General features: G+C 38.3%; 1 protein-coding gene across 2 annotated transcripts in view; it reads left to right on the forward strand.

Moving 5' to 3' along the window:
• stxbp1a (syntaxin binding protein 1a) overlaps positions 1-18,583 on the forward strand; it is a 34,471-nt gene that overhangs the window by 10,562 nt on the left and 5,326 nt on the right. The window contains exons 5-19 of one of the 2 annotated variants that reach the window (XM_077496589.1): positions 651-729; positions 1,155-1,258; positions 3,672-3,820; positions 4,971-5,055; positions 5,209-5,339; positions 5,423-5,530; positions 5,630-5,690; positions 6,346-6,411; positions 6,504-6,584; positions 6,690-6,828; positions 8,548-8,657; positions 10,666-10,767; positions 11,219-11,304; positions 13,037-13,191; positions 15,522-15,679. In XM_077496589.1, the coding sequence (XP_077352715.1) occupies positions 651-729; positions 1,155-1,258; positions 3,672-3,820; positions 4,971-5,055; positions 5,209-5,339; positions 5,423-5,530; positions 5,630-5,690; positions 6,346-6,411; positions 6,504-6,584; positions 6,690-6,828; positions 8,548-8,657; positions 10,666-10,767; positions 11,219-11,304; positions 13,037-13,191; positions 15,522-15,631 (1,566 nt within the window). In that variant the 3' untranslated portion in view covers positions 15,632-15,679. The remainder of the gene's footprint in view (positions 1-650; positions 730-1,154; positions 1,259-3,671; positions 3,821-4,970; positions 5,056-5,208; positions 5,340-5,422; positions 5,531-5,629; positions 5,691-6,345; positions 6,412-6,503; positions 6,585-6,689; positions 6,829-8,547; positions 8,658-10,665; positions 10,768-11,218; positions 11,305-13,036; positions 13,192-15,521; positions 15,680-18,583) is intronic. The other variant, XM_077496590.1, reaches the window with a different exon arrangement.

Genomic DNA, 18,583 nt, shown 5'->3' on the forward strand with positions numbered 1-18,583 from the left:
TAGATAGCTTTCTTCATTCATAAATATGCAACATAACTTCACGTAACGCAGGTGACAGAATTGCCTGTACTTAAGTAATTACTACTTAACTGTATGTAATGCTTATGAAATAAGATTAAAACTATAAATGAAGCAAAATTGCAAAAAGATAAGTTTTATAGAGGTCAAAATGAGTTTTGAGGACCAAAATAAAAAAACAATTTATCACTAGCCGCCATTTTGGTTGCTTACGTTCGCCTCGAACGCTTTGAGGTCAGAACTGGGACAAACCAACTCAGATATATCCAACCATCCTCGAATGCAGCATAAATACACACCAACTAATTTACACAACAAGGGACACTTGAACAAGGCACACATGGCTGGGGACACTGATTGGCTGACACAAGAGGGAACGTAGACAAGCACAGGTGGACAAGATCACACTTAAAGAGACAAAGGGATACAAGGAAATAACAAAACAAACCACAATGGAAACAAAAGCAAACAACACAAAAAACCCAAACCCAAAAACAACCTTTAAAACCAAAACATGACAGTATAAATGTAAATACATGACTATACAAATATAGTATATACAGTAGTTGTTTTACACATGCTTACACAAAGGCCTCCGTCACATCTCATGACTTCTGCTTCTCCTTCCTCAGTCGGTCCATACCCTCATCGGAGACTTCAAGGATCCTCATTCAGCGAAATACAAAGCAGCTCACGTTTTCTTCACTGACTGTGAGTATTTACAAGATCTATTTACACTTCACCCTATAGTGTGAACAGTGCATTTTATATTTGGGCAATTAGGCTTATCCTAAAGATGCGTGATCAGAATAAGAATCAATATCATGTGACTTTATTGGTCATTTAGAGTTTATTGATCTTGTATCATTCAAAATTTAGAATCTGCTGCTACAGGTTTGTTCAGTTACTTTACTCCTCAACATTGTATCGTATGTTGTCCATTTACCCTAACAAGGTCCCCTCGTTTCAATCTACCATTTTTTTTTCCAGACGAAAAACATGGTTGAATGGCTGAATGTTACAAATGGATAAAACTATATTATGAGTACGTCAGCTACGGTTAGCGAGGACAATACAACTCACTGTCACTGGAAGCCCTGTTTTTATTCGAACATTTGTGTTCCTTTCCCCACTAGCCTGTCCTGATCCACTGTTCAATGAGCTGGTAAAGAGTCGCGCTTCCAAGACCATCAAGACACTGACAGAGATCAACATCGCCTTCTTGCCGTATGAGTCTCAGGTAAACATTTTTGAGTTTAGCCAAGTTCAAAAAGTGATGAAAACGAGTCACAAAGGGTTTGTTCAAGTCCCTCTAATTCTTTAAATAGCCCAATGAATATTCCGTTGCTTTACTAAAAATTAATAACAGCCCCTGTTGTGTTCCTTTATAGCTTGCTTTCGACCCGCCACAACTTCATCATGTCCACCACAAACTGTTAAAAGGATTATTAATGGACAATTTTATAAGCAATATGAATAGTGAATTGTTGTGAAATAATGACCTTGTTCTGGTTCAATAATCAGAAATCAAGAAGAATGTTTTTTATTTAAGGAAGTTGATATGAATTGAAAGGTTTTAGCGGCATTTATTTGACTGTGAACAATCAAATTTGGAAATAAGCAGGCACCAAATGATGCTGTGGATTAGACAGCTGGAAAGGACAGACAAGAATAGTAACACAGGGACAGAAACGGTAACACCAAACCATGAACACAATGCTGCTGAGTCACTAGACTTTCATCATCACCTCCCCTCCCTCCTTTTGTCTTTTCATTTCACAGATCTCACCTTCTTGCCTTTATTAGGCAAGGCAAGATGTCTTTATATAAGCTAATTTCATGCACAGTGTTACTCGGTGTGCTTCACAGTTACAAACAACATTTAAAAGGATCACTCTAAAGGCAAAATAATTTCAGACACTTAAACGTAGTCAAATAAAAAGTAGTTTACAAAAATTACTAAAAGAACGCAGAGCGCAAGAGCATATCTTTTGGAAAAAATCATGATAGGAATGCCCTAAAAGCCCTTTATCATATACATATGAGGAAATTGAATAGTTTTAAACCTGGATTTAAAATCATTTACTCACTTCACTTCAGTTCTGTAGGTATCTTATTCCATTTGCTAGCAGCATAACAGCTAAATGCTGATGCACCATGCTTGCTTTGTTTTTTTTTCTCTCTTTTTTTGAAGAGAGAGCTCAGAATTGCTCATTCGGCAGTCTTACCGATTCAACATCTTATCATTGCGCTCTCTTTTTTTGTTGTTGTTGTTTTTGTGTGTGTGTGCGTGTGCTCATTTGTGTGCGTGTGAATTTGTGCAAATTTGTACTCATTAGTTCACCTAAAACCTAATAAAACCCCATTACCCTTCACCTTAACCGGATACTTCAGAGTCCCGCCAGTCGTGAACTTCAGTAGGTCAGGAGACCAGAGGAAAGGTCAAAGAAAAGAAAGATAAATCAAAGCGAAATCCAGCACCAACTAAACACCTCCTGCCACCTACATGGTTACAAAACCAGAGTCTTACGCCAACCCCTAGAAACCTCTAAATTCCAGCAAATTAAGGAGATCTCAAGAGACCAGAGGAAAAACTAAAGAGAGGAAGGAGGGAAGGATTGATGAAGCAGAGTGAGGTCCACTGACACCATCACCCACTGATTCAACGAGCAGTGGGAGGGAAAGGCGAATTCTGTTTGAATTTCTGTAGATGCTGGTGTGATGGATCTGGCATGCGCAAGGACCGCTACCAAAGTGGGGAACCGTCGACCGCGGCCCAGCAAAGCGAGACGCCACAATGCTTGCTTTGAATGCTGGACTACAGTGTTGTTGTTGTTTTTTTTTTTTGTTTTTTTTTTTGTAGACCATTAGCATTACAGTATATTAAAATATATACCATCTGCATATAGTTATGATTGCCAACATTCTGAAGGACTGGACCCAAGTAGCAACAACAAGGGTCCAAGGACTGACACTTGAGGGATGCCACGTAATCACCATTTGATCAGATTTAAAACTTCCAGTGGTCACAAAATAACTCCTTTACTCCAAGTAGGATCTGAACCATTTTAGGACTGTTCCACTTAATCCCACCCAATTCCAACCTGTCCAATATGTACATTATGTTATGTATAATTTAATAATTCCTACCCATCTCCCCATAAACATTTATTTGGTATTTCTCCTTCATCTCATGTGGATGTTTTTTTTCCCTTGACCCACAATGCTTTGCACCATTCTGTCTAGTGTTATTAACTCAGAGTCAGTGATTTTCTGCTTCAGGCAAAGTGCTGCTTCATAGCCCCGCCCACATGCTGATGCACATTCTACTTTTGGACAAGCCGAGAGCCACATGGCGAGTGTTGGCCAATTGTAGCAGGTCTAACATGGGGACCCTTCTGTGCGGCATAAATGTGGTCACGTGACTGGGCAGATGGGGTAGGAGACAGCACGGTTGGTGATTGATGAAGAGGAGTAGAGGAGGAAACAACATATAAGAGATGGAGGGAAATAAGGCAATAAGAATGCCGTGTTTAGACTCGGGGGGTCGCATATAACATATTATTGTAAAGAAAATTTGAGGATGGACCTCCCCCTTTTGACCAAAGCTTTCAGCAAAAGCAAAACTCAGTTGTGTTATGATCCTTGCGCAGGTGTACTCTCTGGACAATGCTGACGCCTTCCACAGTTTCTACAGCCCTCATAAGACCCAGCTGAAGAACCCTGTGATGGAGAGGCTGGCTGAGCAACTGGCCACACTGTGTGCCACACTGAAGGAGTATCCTGCTGTTAGATACAGAGGGTGAGCACAAGGGGGCGCTAACATTGAACTACTACCATGAAACTACTATAGTGGGATTGTATGATAATTTGATCCTTCAATGTTGATTTAAAATGTACAGTTTTGTGTAGTAGCTCCAGATATCCACACTTTCTCAAATGAGGGCCATATATACAGTACATTCTTTACAGTAAATAGACTGTATTTGGTCCCACTTTAAACAGAGTAAAATTTACACTTGGAACAGAGTAAATGTTCAGAGTAAATTTTACTCAAAGTATTTTTAGTGTGTACGAGAGAATTTGCCTATCCCATGAAAAACCTATGCAAGATTTTTCACCCAACTGATGCAAGTAATACACTAGCACACAGTAGGAGCTGCATAGCTCTGGGAGTAGATTGTTGGTCTCCCAACCTGAAGTTGTGGGTTTGTTCCTCAACTCTTGAGTGACTTTTTTTTTTTTTTTTTTAACTCTCTTCCAAGTGTAAATTTTACTCTACCGAATGCTCAAACTTGTCTGGGCTGGTTTGCTAATATTACAGATCACTAAAGTAATGGGAGAGATATTATTCTATCCGTTACGATTTAACGTGCAGTATTTTGTGGAAATTATTATTGTGGTTAGTGTTGCTGTAGTACAAATTAGGGATGTAACAATATCCAAAAATCATGATATGATATTATCATGATGAGAAGTTCACGATACGTAATCACGATATTCACAATATTGTAAAAAAAAAAAGAAAAGAAAAAAAGCAATACATATAAATGACTTACAATCTATAATAAGACTTAATATTGATTCACTTACTTGCTAATGCACGCACACATTGAGTTGCTCCACATATCGACTCGGTTCCCAAGCATATTACCTTCCGCCTCATCTGACCAATAGTGTGGATTTTAAACATAGAAGGGCCAAAACATGCATTGAAACTGAAACTGCACAAAACATAGCCACCAGGAGGTGCTGAACTACACAAATTGAAATCAACCAAACATTTTTTTTTTTAAACATTCGTACCGCTTTTAATATCGTGACATGACGACGACGATATATTGTGGCAGTTTTAATATCGCGATATCACGATATTGTCATTATCATTGCATCCCTACTATAAATTAAGTAAGGAATGTATCATTTGCATCATCTGGCTGTCTATATACCAGGGACTACAAAGACAATGCGACCCTGGCTCAGCTGGTTCAGGACAAACTGGATGCTTACAAGGCTGATGACCCCACCATGGGAGAGGTGAGTTTTCTTTCTGCCCTTTTGTCCAACTTTGTGCAAAGTATCTTTTAGGTATCCTTTTAGTAGTTTTGTCCTTCGACCAAACACTTATTTGTCATCTTAAAGAAATGGCAGTTTGAAAATATTAATAATATCTTATGTCTGTACATGCAGGGTCCAGATAAGGCACGCTCACAATTGATCATCCTGGACAGGGCCTTTGACCCCGTCTCACCTGTCCTGCATGAGCTCACTTTCCAGGCTATGGGCTATGATTTGCTGCCCATTGAAAACGACGTCTACAAGTACAAACAAATAATAGATTATTTTTTTTTTTGATACAATTAAAGGTCTGTAATCCCATATTTTCAATTCCGGTTTTGCTCAGATATGACACGAGCGGCATTGGTGACTCTCGTGAGAAAGAGGTTCTTCTGCATGAAGACGATGACCTGTGGGTGAGCCTGAGACACAAACACATCGCAGAGGTGTCCCAGTGAGTACTTTTCCGAATCGTTCATACAGCCTCTCAGTATCTCGAATCATGTATCCAGGAATATACCAACATGTTTTTTGGTTTTTTTTTGGCATTAAGGGAAGTGACACGTCAGCTGAAGGAGTTTTCCTCCAGCAAGAGAATGAACACCGGAGAGAAGGTAACATGAATAATTCATTCATTCACAAATCAAGAGTTGGACTAGAGCTCTGTGTTCCTCCTTTAAGTTTACTGTATTTGTTTGGCATATAAAAATATTTTGGCCAATTCCAAGAAATTAACTCATTCACTCCCAGCCATTTTCACTGAAGCAACCCCCTTTGCTTCTGGCTGTTATGTTGGATTTTGAGTGATTTTGCAAGGCCCACAGAATATTTTGTTCAATTGCTATAAAAACATGGAACACGCCAAAAGAAAGATTAGAGTCTGTTTTCATCAGGAAAAAAAGTGTATTTGTATCTGTTTCCGTTTTGCAGCAACTAGCATTAGAATATAGCTAAGTTTCATTCCTGGTAAAAACATTGACAAAAAGAGCTTGCTGAAACATGGCCATTGCTGATCTCGTATACTCTACTGCCACCTGCTGGCCGCAAAAATTACCATTTCAGCCACCTCTTCATGTGAGAAGCTGCATCAAAGTATGCTCCTGCATTAAAAAAAAACAAAAAAAAAACACACATAAAACATGTAAAAACACATTTTTGGAAGGGAAGGACAAACTGTTAAAAAACGTTTTTACACGTATTTGGGATTGAATGAGTTAAACATTAGCGACCAATTTCTCTTGTGATTTGATGTTGCCTTCCATTCAACAGACCACAATGAGGGATCTGTCCCAGATGTTGAAGAAAATGCCTCAATATCAGAAGGAACTCAGCAAGGTGTGCTTACATTGCGAGGAGTGGTTTGGCTTGATTTATTTTTTTGCTTGTAAATGTGCGAATGCTAACTGGAAGTATGTTGCGTTTGTCAGTACTCCACTCACCTGCAGCTTGCTGAAGACTGCATGAAGCATTACCAGGGTACAGTGGACAAGCTGTGCCGTGTGGAACAGGTGAAATGCAACCATCATGATCACATTGATATATGCTGAAATGTGTATTATTCAGGATAAAAAAATAGACACTTGGACACAATTATATAAAGTTGTGTGTTGTAGGACCTTGCGATGGGCACGGATGCTGAAGGGGAGAAGATCAAAGATCCCATGAGGGCCATCGTGCCCATTTTGCTGGATGCCAATGTCAGCACATATGACAAGATCCGCATCATCCTGCTCTATATCTTCCTCAAGAATGGTATTAAAAAAAACAAAAAACACTACACAGTTCATTATAGTATAGTATTAAGCTCTGTCCTGCACACAATCTACTTGTAATAAGTATGATCATGATTTTTGAGGTATAAATGCACAGAACTACACTTTATAATATATATCGTACGTACAATCTTAAATTGTGCTGTGAAGGATGCAGTCCAAAATTTTCTTAAACTTAGCTAGGAATGGTGGACAGTGCAATTTAATACTAACAGCAGCCAGTAGAGTGCAGACCTCTACCAAGATAGAACATCTCTCAAGGTGGCAGTTGTATATTGACATAGTGATATATAATGGTATAATAATAATTTATAATGGATCCATTCTGAACAGTGTATGCAACTGTTGATATGCATAAAGTTCCATTTAACCAATAAGTACAAATTGAGATATAAATCTGGATAATATTTTGGTCTTAATCTTCTGGGAATATGTGTTTAAAGGAATACGGGACCCTTAGCCATTTTCTGCAATAAAAAGTTTATATTTTATATCCCTGATATGTCAACATGGTGGGATATAGTAACAAATATTTACAAAATGGAAAGATTAACATCAATTGTGAATCAGAACCATGGTTGGTTTGAGAAATGTTGGGAAAAATGGTTACGGTACATTAAAATAAAAAATCCCACTTTAATTCTAAACTAGGATAATCTGGAAAATATTTATGGTCACTCCCTGATGTTCTTGATGCTATATTGGTTATATTGTTTAGTATTTTATTTTTTTTATTTTTTATTTTTTTGGTAGTTGTTGTTGTTTTATTTTTAGATGGGACTTGTTTGTTTTTCTAGAGAGATGAATGATGATATGCATATTCTTGCATGTGTGAATTGTACCCATCTGTTAAAGTCTGTAAAGTTACAAATAAAGAATAAAAAAAAAAAAAAAAAAAAAAAGTTTATATTTTGGCAAAAATTAATTTGATAACACATTTTTTTTGCATGAATACATTTTAAAAAGTGACATCACAGGTGCTTAGTGCTCAGGTAACGACTAATCACGGCCACCTATTTTCTGGGATTGGTCATGTGACGTTCGCAAACTGAGCCATGATTGGTCATTACCTGAGCCCTGAGAATATGTGATGTCATCTTCAGTTGACAGCAAGTTGCAAAACGTGTTTTTAAAGGTAATACATGAAAATGAATGAAGTTATCAAATTAATTCTAGACAAAATATTATTATATTTTTATTGCTGAAAATGGCTAAATGAGTCACGTTTCCAATCCCAACTGTCGCAAATTGAGGGATCTTGTGGTATTGCAGGCAAAAAGGTGGAGGAGACAAGTGCATGAAAGCAGGGAGACAAGGACTGCAGGAGTCTGAAAATTGGTTCATTTTCTAAAACAAAAAGCCAAACTACATACAGGGACAAATGAAAATACTAAATTAACAAAGTCAAATAGAATTTGAAGTATAAAATGAACAAAAGGAAACAAAAATTTTGAGGGAAGCATAACAATTGACAACAGAAACAATGAATCAATAAAGACAGAAAGAAACCAGAAAACTTGATTCAAGAAAAGTGACGAGGCTGAGGGATCTGATTGGTAGACAGAAGGGACCAGACAAAACATCAACCAAAAACACTGATCATTATAAGTTGTAATGTATTCTTTCATTGGCCCAACAATGACACACATGATGTGCACAAGGTGATTCCATATGTAATATTATGTATTTTTGTCTGAAGGCATAACGGAGGAGAACCTGAACAAACTCATCCAACATGCTCAGATTCCCCCCGAAGACAGTGAGATCATCACCAACATGGCTCATCTGGGAGTCCCCATTGTCACAGACGTAACGCTCTCAACTCTCTTCTTGTGGCTCCTTCTCAGTCTATGCCATACTTTTTCTTCTACTGTAGTCTACTGAGAATATCATTAGATACTAAACATACTGTTTGAGTGCATGGACCTTATATGTTTCACATCATTTTTGTTGGTTTCTTAGAAAAACATAAGACTTTTAGTTTTCGGGCACAAGAACATTTACTTAGCCCACTAGAAAAAAAAAGCAAATGCAGGTAAATTAGCAAGTTATTCAAAATATAGGAACAAAAACATGGAAATAAATAATAAATGGCATATTGTTGTCAAACGTCTGCCTCACTATCAGAGGCTCTGGGTCCGAATCGCGCATCAAATCTTTCTGTGTGCAGTTTGCATTTCTCCCCGTTTGTTTTTTTGTTTTTTTCCCTGCTGGCATTCTGGTTTCCTTTCACACTCCATATATGTGCTGTATATACCTGGTTAATAATCAAACACTCAAAATTGCCCATAGATGGGACTGTTAGTGTGAATAGTTGATTTCATGCGCCCTGCGACTGAGTCTGACTCTAGTGTGTTCTCCTATTTCGTACCCAAAGCTAACAGTAGAAAATGGATGGATGGATATTGGATAGACTGTACTTTCCAAAAATCTACAGTTATTATAATACATGTTAACCATCAATCCCTCCATTTTCTACATTGCTTATCCTTATTAGGGTACGCTGGCGTTATCCCAGCTGACATTGGGTGAGAGTTGGGGGTACAACCCTGGACTGGTTGCTAGTCAGCCACAGTGTGCATGTACAAACAACAATTCACATTCACACATAATCCATTTATTTGAAGAGTACTTTCAGTCAAAGTAATACTTGGGTAATATATGTGCAGTTAAACCTCAAGCAGCTGCATTTTGGACTTTTTTTTTTCTTTCTTTTTTTTTTAAGGTAAACTGGATAAAACAGTATTGCAATAGTTTTATCTAGAAGTACAAAAGCATGAATCAAATTTCTGCATCTTTCATTGTGAGGATGGGTCTCAGTGATTATTCCACTTATGGACCTCAAATGAAAGAGCCTGATCAAATAAAACTCCAATTTATACATGTATATATTGTTTTCTTATCCTTGCAATCAATCATGCAATCAACAAGACACAGAATGAAAATCATCAAAGTTTGCCAGCATAAAAATTAAATGCAATCCCAAATGAGCTCAGGATTTGGTCTAATGGTACAGGTATAATGAAAAGAACAGTGGGCCAAAGACAGAGCCCTGTGGGACTCCATGTTCAACTAACATAAAGACACACATTGAGAACTTCTGGACATATAAAATCCCAACCAACGTTTAACCAGTCCTGAGGTACCCAAGTGGTTTTGAGTCTGTCTCGTATGGGGTGATCAGCTCAATCGAAAGCAAGCAGCACTAAGCTCCAATAATAAGAGAGCAGATAAGAATCGAGTGACAGTTAAAGATCATTCACTACATGGACAATTTAGAGCAGGGGTGGCAAACTGCGGTCCTCGAGGGCCGGAGTCCTGCAGGTTTTACAGATTTCCCTACTCGAAGTGCAGCTGATTCCAATTAACAGTCTCGTTATCAGGATTCTGCAGAGCTTGCTGATGAGCTGATCATGAATCAGCTGTGTTGAAGAAGGGAAATATCCAAAACCAGCAGGAATGCGGCCCTTGAGGACCGGATCTCACCACCCCTGATTTAGAGTCATCAATGCACTTAAGATGCATCTTTTTCGGAATGTGGGAAGAAGATGGATTGTCCCAAGGAAAACCCTTGCAAACAAAACACAGCATGCAAACGCCAGCCCAGATTTGAATCCCAACCTTCAGAGCTGCGAGGCAGATATGACTAGTGCTTATGAAAGAATACATAGGGATTCATAAAATGTTTTCCACTCGATATAGCATACTGTACAGTACTGTACACCTGAATGATGGTATGATGTTTCACTATTGCAAGTAATATTAGCTCAATTTGTGCTGTTAAAAATAAAGATGACTGTATATTACCTTTTCTCAGTCAACCCTCCGTCGAGGCAAGAAATTGGACAGGAAGGAGCGAGTCAGTGAGCAGACCTATCAATTGTCCCGCTGGACACCGCTGGTCAAGGACATCATGGAGGTTTGTTTACAAGTCCCCACAAACTTTAGAATGGGTTTTTAATGAAGCAATTTGAGATGATTTACATTCAATAACAGCTTCAAAATTAAGTAGTTCACTAAGGGTTAAAGAATATTTGCATAAGGTCTTTTTTCAATTACAATTACCAAAAGCTAGATTCATTCATTTTGCATAGAGATCGGCTATATAAAATAAAAATGAAACAGAAGTCGCTCTTAACTGCTTTGATTTGAGTTTTATTGATTGCATTCATACATAAGAATTAATTACAGTAAGACATTTGATCTACAACTGCAAATCATTAGTATACATTTACCTTGTGTTACATAAAGCGAGCATTAAACAACATTCTCAAGATGTTTACTCAAGCTGTCATAGATTTATTAGACAAATATATTTATCTGATTGGGCTTAACTATTGACAAGTGTTTGTCTGTTTATCCCTCTGCAGGATGCCATTGATGATAAGCTAGATACTAAGCACTACCCCTACATCTCCACACGCTCCTCTGCCTCTTTCAGCACCACTGCTGTCAGGTATGCACGCAAACACAAACATGCATTTATTTACAAAAAAATGGCGGTGACAGATCAATTGTAATTTTGAACAGGAGATGAGGCCTTGATCAATATTTGAGAAGTCGGTATGTAACGTCCCCACATCAATGACTGGACGGTCACTAGGGGTGGGAACCAATAGGTACCTCATGATACAATACGATATGCGATACAAGGCTCACGATATCTCACGATATGACAACATCGCGATTATAGATATATTTGTTCAGTTAAGTCCACGATAATCTACTATAAAACTACTCAAGACATATACCGATGTTTTTATTCAATGAGAAATGGTTTGTTTTTGTACCATCACTTAAACACTATTAAAACTGGTTTCTTCTTCACAGTGAGTACTTTAGTGTATTTTTTTTAAAGGGATACTTGACATTGAGCCATTTTCGTCAATAAAAAGTTAATATTTTGTCTATAATTAATGTGGTAACTTCATTATTTTTCGTGTACAATTAATAACTTTCCTGCGATTGGCTGGCAACCAGTCCAGGGTGTCCCCCGCCTACTGCCCAGAGCTAGCTGAGATAGGCGCCAGCACCCCCCGCGACCCTTGTGAGGAATAAGCGGTCAAGAAAATGGATGGATGGATGGATTAATAACTTTAAAAAGTCTACTTGCTGTCGACTGATGATGACATCACCTGTGCTGAGGAAGTAGGTAACGACCAATCATGTCTCAGTTTACTGACCAAACCCAGAAAACAGGTGAGCCATGATTGGCCGTTACCTACTTCCTCAGCACAGGTGATGTCATCTTAAGTCAACAACAAGTAGAAAAATTACTTTTTAAATGTATTAATTGTACATGAAAAATAATGAAGTTATCAAACACATTTTGCACAAAATATTAACTTTTCTCTGCTGAAAAAATTGTTCAATGAGTCAAGTATCCCTTTAAACAAATACAAATGTCTTCCTAACAGTCAGTCACATCGTCAATTGTTTCATTTTATAAACTGTGACACATTTTTGTGTGTAACATTGCAAAAGTAAATTACTTAAATATTAAATCAATATTAATATTCCTCAGAAAGTGTGTGCTTCAAAAAGCTGAAACATAACATATTTTTTAAACTTTAAAATTGAAGATATAATATACATTTTCATAGAAAGATTATGCAAAAATGAGCCAGTTGCTGGACAGATGTCTTAAGTTCATTGCTTAAGTTACACAAGTAAAAGTAAGCTCAAGAGTCTTCTTCTCCGGATGACTTCCGTCCATTTCCCCGCCACTCTTATGAGGCGCTCCCCCTTGTGGCCTGCCAGGTAATTGCTCAATAAGTAATGAACAACAGAGCCGTTATAGTAGCTGTATATTAACTACAAATATCGATACTTGGCGTAGGCGTAATAATAATAATAATCTATCGGTAGGCGAAGTATCACGATTTATTCCGATATCGTTATATCGTCACATTCCATACGGTCACACTAATTGTTATTGTTTGGAAGGAATAACACTGAGGGAAACATTGACATTTAATTAAATTTAATTTCAAACTATGTTGCTAAACATATTGTTGAATTATTATTTGAGTGCTCAACCTCTTGTATTGGACATCATTGAAATGTGCAAGTGTACGCAATGTTATCGTGGGATTGCATATGCTGTATCAAGTTGCAACGACGCACCACTAATCACCAAGAAAGGAGTATACTCGTCATAAAGATGACATTTTTGTACTCCTTGGCAGTGCTCGGTATGGACACTGGCACAAGAACAAGACACCCGGCGAATACCGCACCGGCCCAAGGGTCATGGTCTTCATCATCGGGGGAGTGTCTTTCAGCGAGATGCGCTGCGCCTATGAGGTCACACAGGCCAATGGGAAGTGGGAAGCCATCATTGGTGAGTAGTGCAAAGGGGGAGGGGAGGGGCTGGTTCACCTCGAAATAATGACGGACTGACGATGACGGATGGGTGGCCCGGCTGCTGGCGAATGATGAATGACGGACCGGCAAAATTACAGTCGTGACCACCCCTGCGTATGTGTGCACCCCCCTTCGTTGTGTGGTTTAACCAATGAAGACAATTACAATGAAAATGTTACCTTACTAAAATGAAGTACAGTGTATTCAACTGCACTAAAATAAGTCAAAACTTTTAAATACTGATTAGACCTATACTAAATATTACCAAAAAAAAATGTTTGTAGGATAACTCGTACTGACAATCATACAGACAAGAATATCAGGTCTATACTTTGTGCCACTGTAGTATACAGTTTTCAAAATATACCAGGGGTCTGCAACCTGTGGCTCTGGAGCCTCATGCGGTTCTTGAGTCTTTCTCCTGTGGCTCCCTGTGGATCTAAAACAAAAAAATAGTAGACTTTTTTTTTTTTAACATATTTATCTTTGTTTTTAGATAAAATATTCTTTTAAATTAATTGATTTAGATTAAAAATAAATAAATAAATACATAAATAATTGAATATTAAAAAAAATGTCAAAATTTCTAAGTTGTCAGAAAAGGAGGGAGGTATGGAGGCCCTAAAGTTACATGGGAGAAAATAAAAAAAATAAATATGTTTCTTGTCGGGACGAGACAGTTTCCTGCCCGGACGTGACCCGACGAGAAAGTTTCTTGTCCGGACGAGACCCGACGAGAAAGTTTCTTATCCGGATGAGAACGTTTCTTGTCGGGACGAAACCTGACGAGAAAGTTTCTTGTCCGGATGAGACCTGACGAGAAAGTTTCTTGTCCGGATGAGAAAGTTTCTTGTCGGGACGAGACCCGTTTCTTTTCCGGATGAGACCCGACAAGAAAGTTTCTGGTCCGGGCGAGAAAGTTTCTGGTCCGGACGAGAAAGTTTCTGGTCAGGATGAGACCCAACGAGAAAGTTTCTGGTCCGTACGAGAAAGTTTCTGGTCCGGAAAAGTTCTCGTCCGGACAAGAAACATATTTATTCATTTTTTTTTTTCCTCCCATGTCATTTTAGGTGCTCCATAGGGACGAAAGGTAGATGGAAAAAGTTTAAAAAAATAAATAAATAAACCTAAAAATGTCCAAAATGTGACCATAACATGTTCAAAAAGGAAGAGGAAAAGCAGCAAATTACCACCAACATTGGTGTCAAAGTTCGGTCTTCGAGGGCCTGAGTCCTGCTTGAGTTTGAGGTTTCCCCACGTTTAACACAGCTGATTCATCAGTAAGCTCTGCAGGAGCCTGATAATGATCCTGAACATCGAATCAGGTGTGTTGGAGTGGAGAAACCTCGAAAACGTGCAGGAATCTTCACACGTGCCATACAATGTCTATGAAATTGCCAAAAATGTCAGAATTTAATTTTAAAAAAATGCAAATGGAAAATGTTCAAACATCCACAACATTGACAAAAATGTCAGAAATTGATACCAAAAAAAAAACAGAAAAAATGCCAAAATAGCTTGTGCAAAAACAAGAGACAGTCAACAAATGTAACAAAAAAAAATTGACAGAAAGGCAGAAAGTCTAAAAATATAATAATAATAAAAATTTAAAACGGAAAATGGGAAGGAGAAAGGTAAAATTAGAAGAAAATTACTTTCAAACTATTGTATGCTGGACATTATTTTTGTCATAGGGCAGCTCTAATTAGCCAGTGAGCGCTCAGTACATTAGGCTAACGCTATCACACAGTTTCATTGATCACAATATTCAACTCTTTTGTTGCTCCCGACAGATAATTTATAATTTATTTGGCCTAAAATGGCTCTTTTGACAGTAAAGGTCGTTGACCCCTGAAATATAGAGTAAATTGCAAAGTTGGACAGTTTAGTCTAACAACCAGACTGAAGTGATTCCATCAGGTCTATTTTGTGTGTTGTCTTACGTGATGATGTCCCTTTGGAATGTTGATTTGATGTCTTAATGCTTCTCAGTGCTGCTCTCTTCTATGTTCCTGTTTTGCTCTGCTTCCGCTCAAAACTGTTGTCTTTAAATCACAGCTTCGCCTTGTCTTTTTCTGTCTCTCTGCATCCCAACTGTTTTGTGACAATGTATATTTCTCTGTGTGTGTATTCTGTGAACAGTTAAGTAAATGAGTGTGTCTGTGTGTTTGTAAGAACAGTTGGTTGTTTAAAAAAAAAGAAAGAAAGAAAGAAAGAAAGAAAAGAAGGTGTTTGTGGAGAGAGTGGATGAGGGCCTTGGCATGTGTTGAAAGACGAGTGGTGAAGCCACCTCTGTTCCTCCTACAGGTTCCACCCACATGCTCACCCCCACCAAATTCTTATCGGACCTGCAGCACCCCGACTTCCGAGAGTCCACTAGGGTGTCCTTTGAGGACGCAGACGCCTCAGACGAGTGAGGCAGAGACAGATTGGGAGGGAGGGAGAGAGAAATCACACAGAAAAAAGTAAAGGCAGCCGCTCAAGAAGCCCTTTCTGAACTTGAACAGCACAAGGGCTTCCTTGTTCTTTTTTTAATCACTCAGTAGTGTTTTATGTACCTCCACCACCTCCTCCTCTTCGTGACCCTCAGGGATGGGTACATCATGGCCTTTTCTCACTGCATGGGCCGCTCTAGCAAGGTCTACTATAGCCTCAATGGCAGCCAAAATCGTGTTTACAGACATCTGTGCTCACCATACAGTTACATCATTTATTTTGGCCGTCTGTTACTAGAAATGCATCCCAGTTGATGTCATTTTCTTAAAACAACCCAATAGATGCTGATGTGCAATCCAGTGCAAGAGCTTTATCAACATTTAAGACTAGTGACTACTCTTAGACTGTACACAGACATCCTCGGTTCACAACGGTCCCAACAAAACATTTTAAAGTTAGCATAGCGATGCAGAAAAACAACATCACGTGCACATAAAGGCGCACTTATTTAACGCTGTACTTCCTGGATGTCATTCAAGTGTTTTCTGTGTTTGTCATACAAATATTTACTGTAAATAAGTTGACTACTGCGCGAGAATAGGTTAGCGATAGCCTTATGAAGATATTCTGATTACGTCACCCCCATAGGAATGGAACTCAATTGTAAACAGAGGCCCCCTATATAGATGGGGAGCGTAACAACTAGTTAACTGTCAGTTATGACGTCAACAAATGTTCACTTTTTTTTTTTTTATTACAAAAACAACAAATGTTCTTCACAATAATGTTTTATGCACCCCCACTCTGGAATATGAATTAAAATCCACCTGCTTTTATCAGTCTTAGGGCGCGGCCATTTTGCCACTTGTTGGCAACTGAAAATGACATCACAGTTGCTCAGAACTCAGGCTACGACCAATCATGGCTCACCTGTTTTCTGAAGTTGATCTGTGATTGGATGTTACCTGAGCCTTGAACAACTGTGGTGTTATTTTCACTCGACAGCAAATGGCAAAATGGCCGCCCCCTAACAGTGGATAAAAAGGGATAGATTTTGATGCTTAATTCATATTGCAATAAACGCTATATTAATCAGAATGTTGTGTTTATACAAAGGTACATAGAACATAATTCATTTAATCAAATTTTAGTAACTTACATTGTAATTCTTTACTTTAAATGTTTAGTTACCTTGTTTAGTCAACGCGCTATTTAAATAAAGCTTGTAAGCTACCTTGCCTTGCCTTTTCAAAATAATCATCAGCCAGAGCTTTGTCAGTTAAACACTGCCAGAATATGGTCTTACTTTGTCATGAAACAGTAAATGCTGTTCAGTGTTGGAGTCACTCAAATTGATGTCCTACTGCCATTTGTCCGCTAGGTGGAGCTCTGACTCATTTTAACCCAGTGCAGTGTGCCCTCGTTTATCACAGGTGTTAATTCCAAAAACTACCGATAATGGAAACGCGTTGTTATTATTATTTTTTTTTAAATCCCAATTAATTATATGTATTTCTCGTTTATTATATGTTTTTCATTTGGTATGGTATGATTTTTACTTTATTATAAATGCTTTTTCATTCATCATATGTTCTTTTTTTTCCATTTACATTAATTTTCCCATTAAAAGTGTTTTTTTTTTGTTTTTTTTACTTATTATACAGCACAGTATATTTTTTTCATTTATTATATATATATATATATATATATATATATATATATATATATATATATATATATATATATATATATATACACACATATATACATACTGTACCTATCTCTTATTTAAATACGGTAGGCCTATACGCTCCCAGTGTTCAAAACTGTAGATTTTAAAATAATGATAATAACAATAAATGAGGGCGGCACGTTAGCATGCCCGCCTCCCAGTTCTGACTCAGGTTCGAGTCCAGGCTCCGGCCTTCCTGGGTGAAGATTGCATGTTCTCCCCTTGCCTGCGTGGGTCTTCTCCGGGTACTCCAGTCTCCTCCCACATTCCAAAGACATGCATGGCAGGTTAATTAGGCGCTCCTAATTGTCTCTAGGTGTGCTTGTGAGTGTGGATGGTTGTTCGTGTCTGTGTGCCCGATTGGCTGGCAGCCAGTCCAGGGTGTACCCCGCCTACTGCCCAAAGCCACCTGGGATAGGCTCCAGCACCCCCACCCCCCTTGTGAGGAGCAAGCGGTCAAGAAAATGGACGGATGGACAATAAATGAATTAAATGAATATCCAAAACATTTATTTGAAAAACAAAAATAGAAGGGCGATCGATCAATTTTTTTCCTGTGTCGGTATGTTTTACTGAAAAATAAATACATAAATAAATAAACACAACGGGCAAGGTCGAAAGCTGACGGTCTCGATGAGACCAATCTGCAGATGCCTCTATATGTCCCCGGTCAAACTTAGGGTTCAAGAGATACGACCTTGCAAAGACCAAAATATAAAAAATCAAAAAACACGCTGTAAAGAAAAAAAAAAAGCACGCTGTGAAAAAAGTGTGAAACGGCGAGGTTGCGAAAGATGAACATGCGATAAACAAGGGAACAGTGTACTCCTCTTTCCTGTGATGATGTGGTTCTTGGTGACCAAAAAATAGTGGAATACCGCATTTGTTTTGTGCTCAAGAAGCTCCTTAGGAAAATCTGCTTCTCAGGACATTAAAATAAATGTATAACAATGAGAAAGACCGTGTCAATCAAAACTGAGCATTCTAGTCTCTACACAGGTAGATTTTGTTGATGTAGCTCTTGTGCTGGATATCATTTATTGAAGTGTACCTGACGTTGTATACAGCGTTAAAAGTTCCTAATGCAGAAAACGTAGAAAGAGGATGAGAAACCACCGTGCCAAAACCAGAACCTCCCAAAAATCTTGTCTGCACAGGTGCGCGTGAATTCAGAATAAAGACTATATTAAGATCAAGTGTG

Source organism: Festucalex cinctus, chromosome 15 (genome assembly GCF_051991245.1).
Source record: "Festucalex cinctus isolate MCC-2025b chromosome 15, RoL_Fcin_1.0, whole genome shotgun sequence".
NCBI lineage: Eukaryota > Metazoa > Chordata > Actinopteri > Syngnathiformes > Syngnathidae > Festucalex > Festucalex cinctus.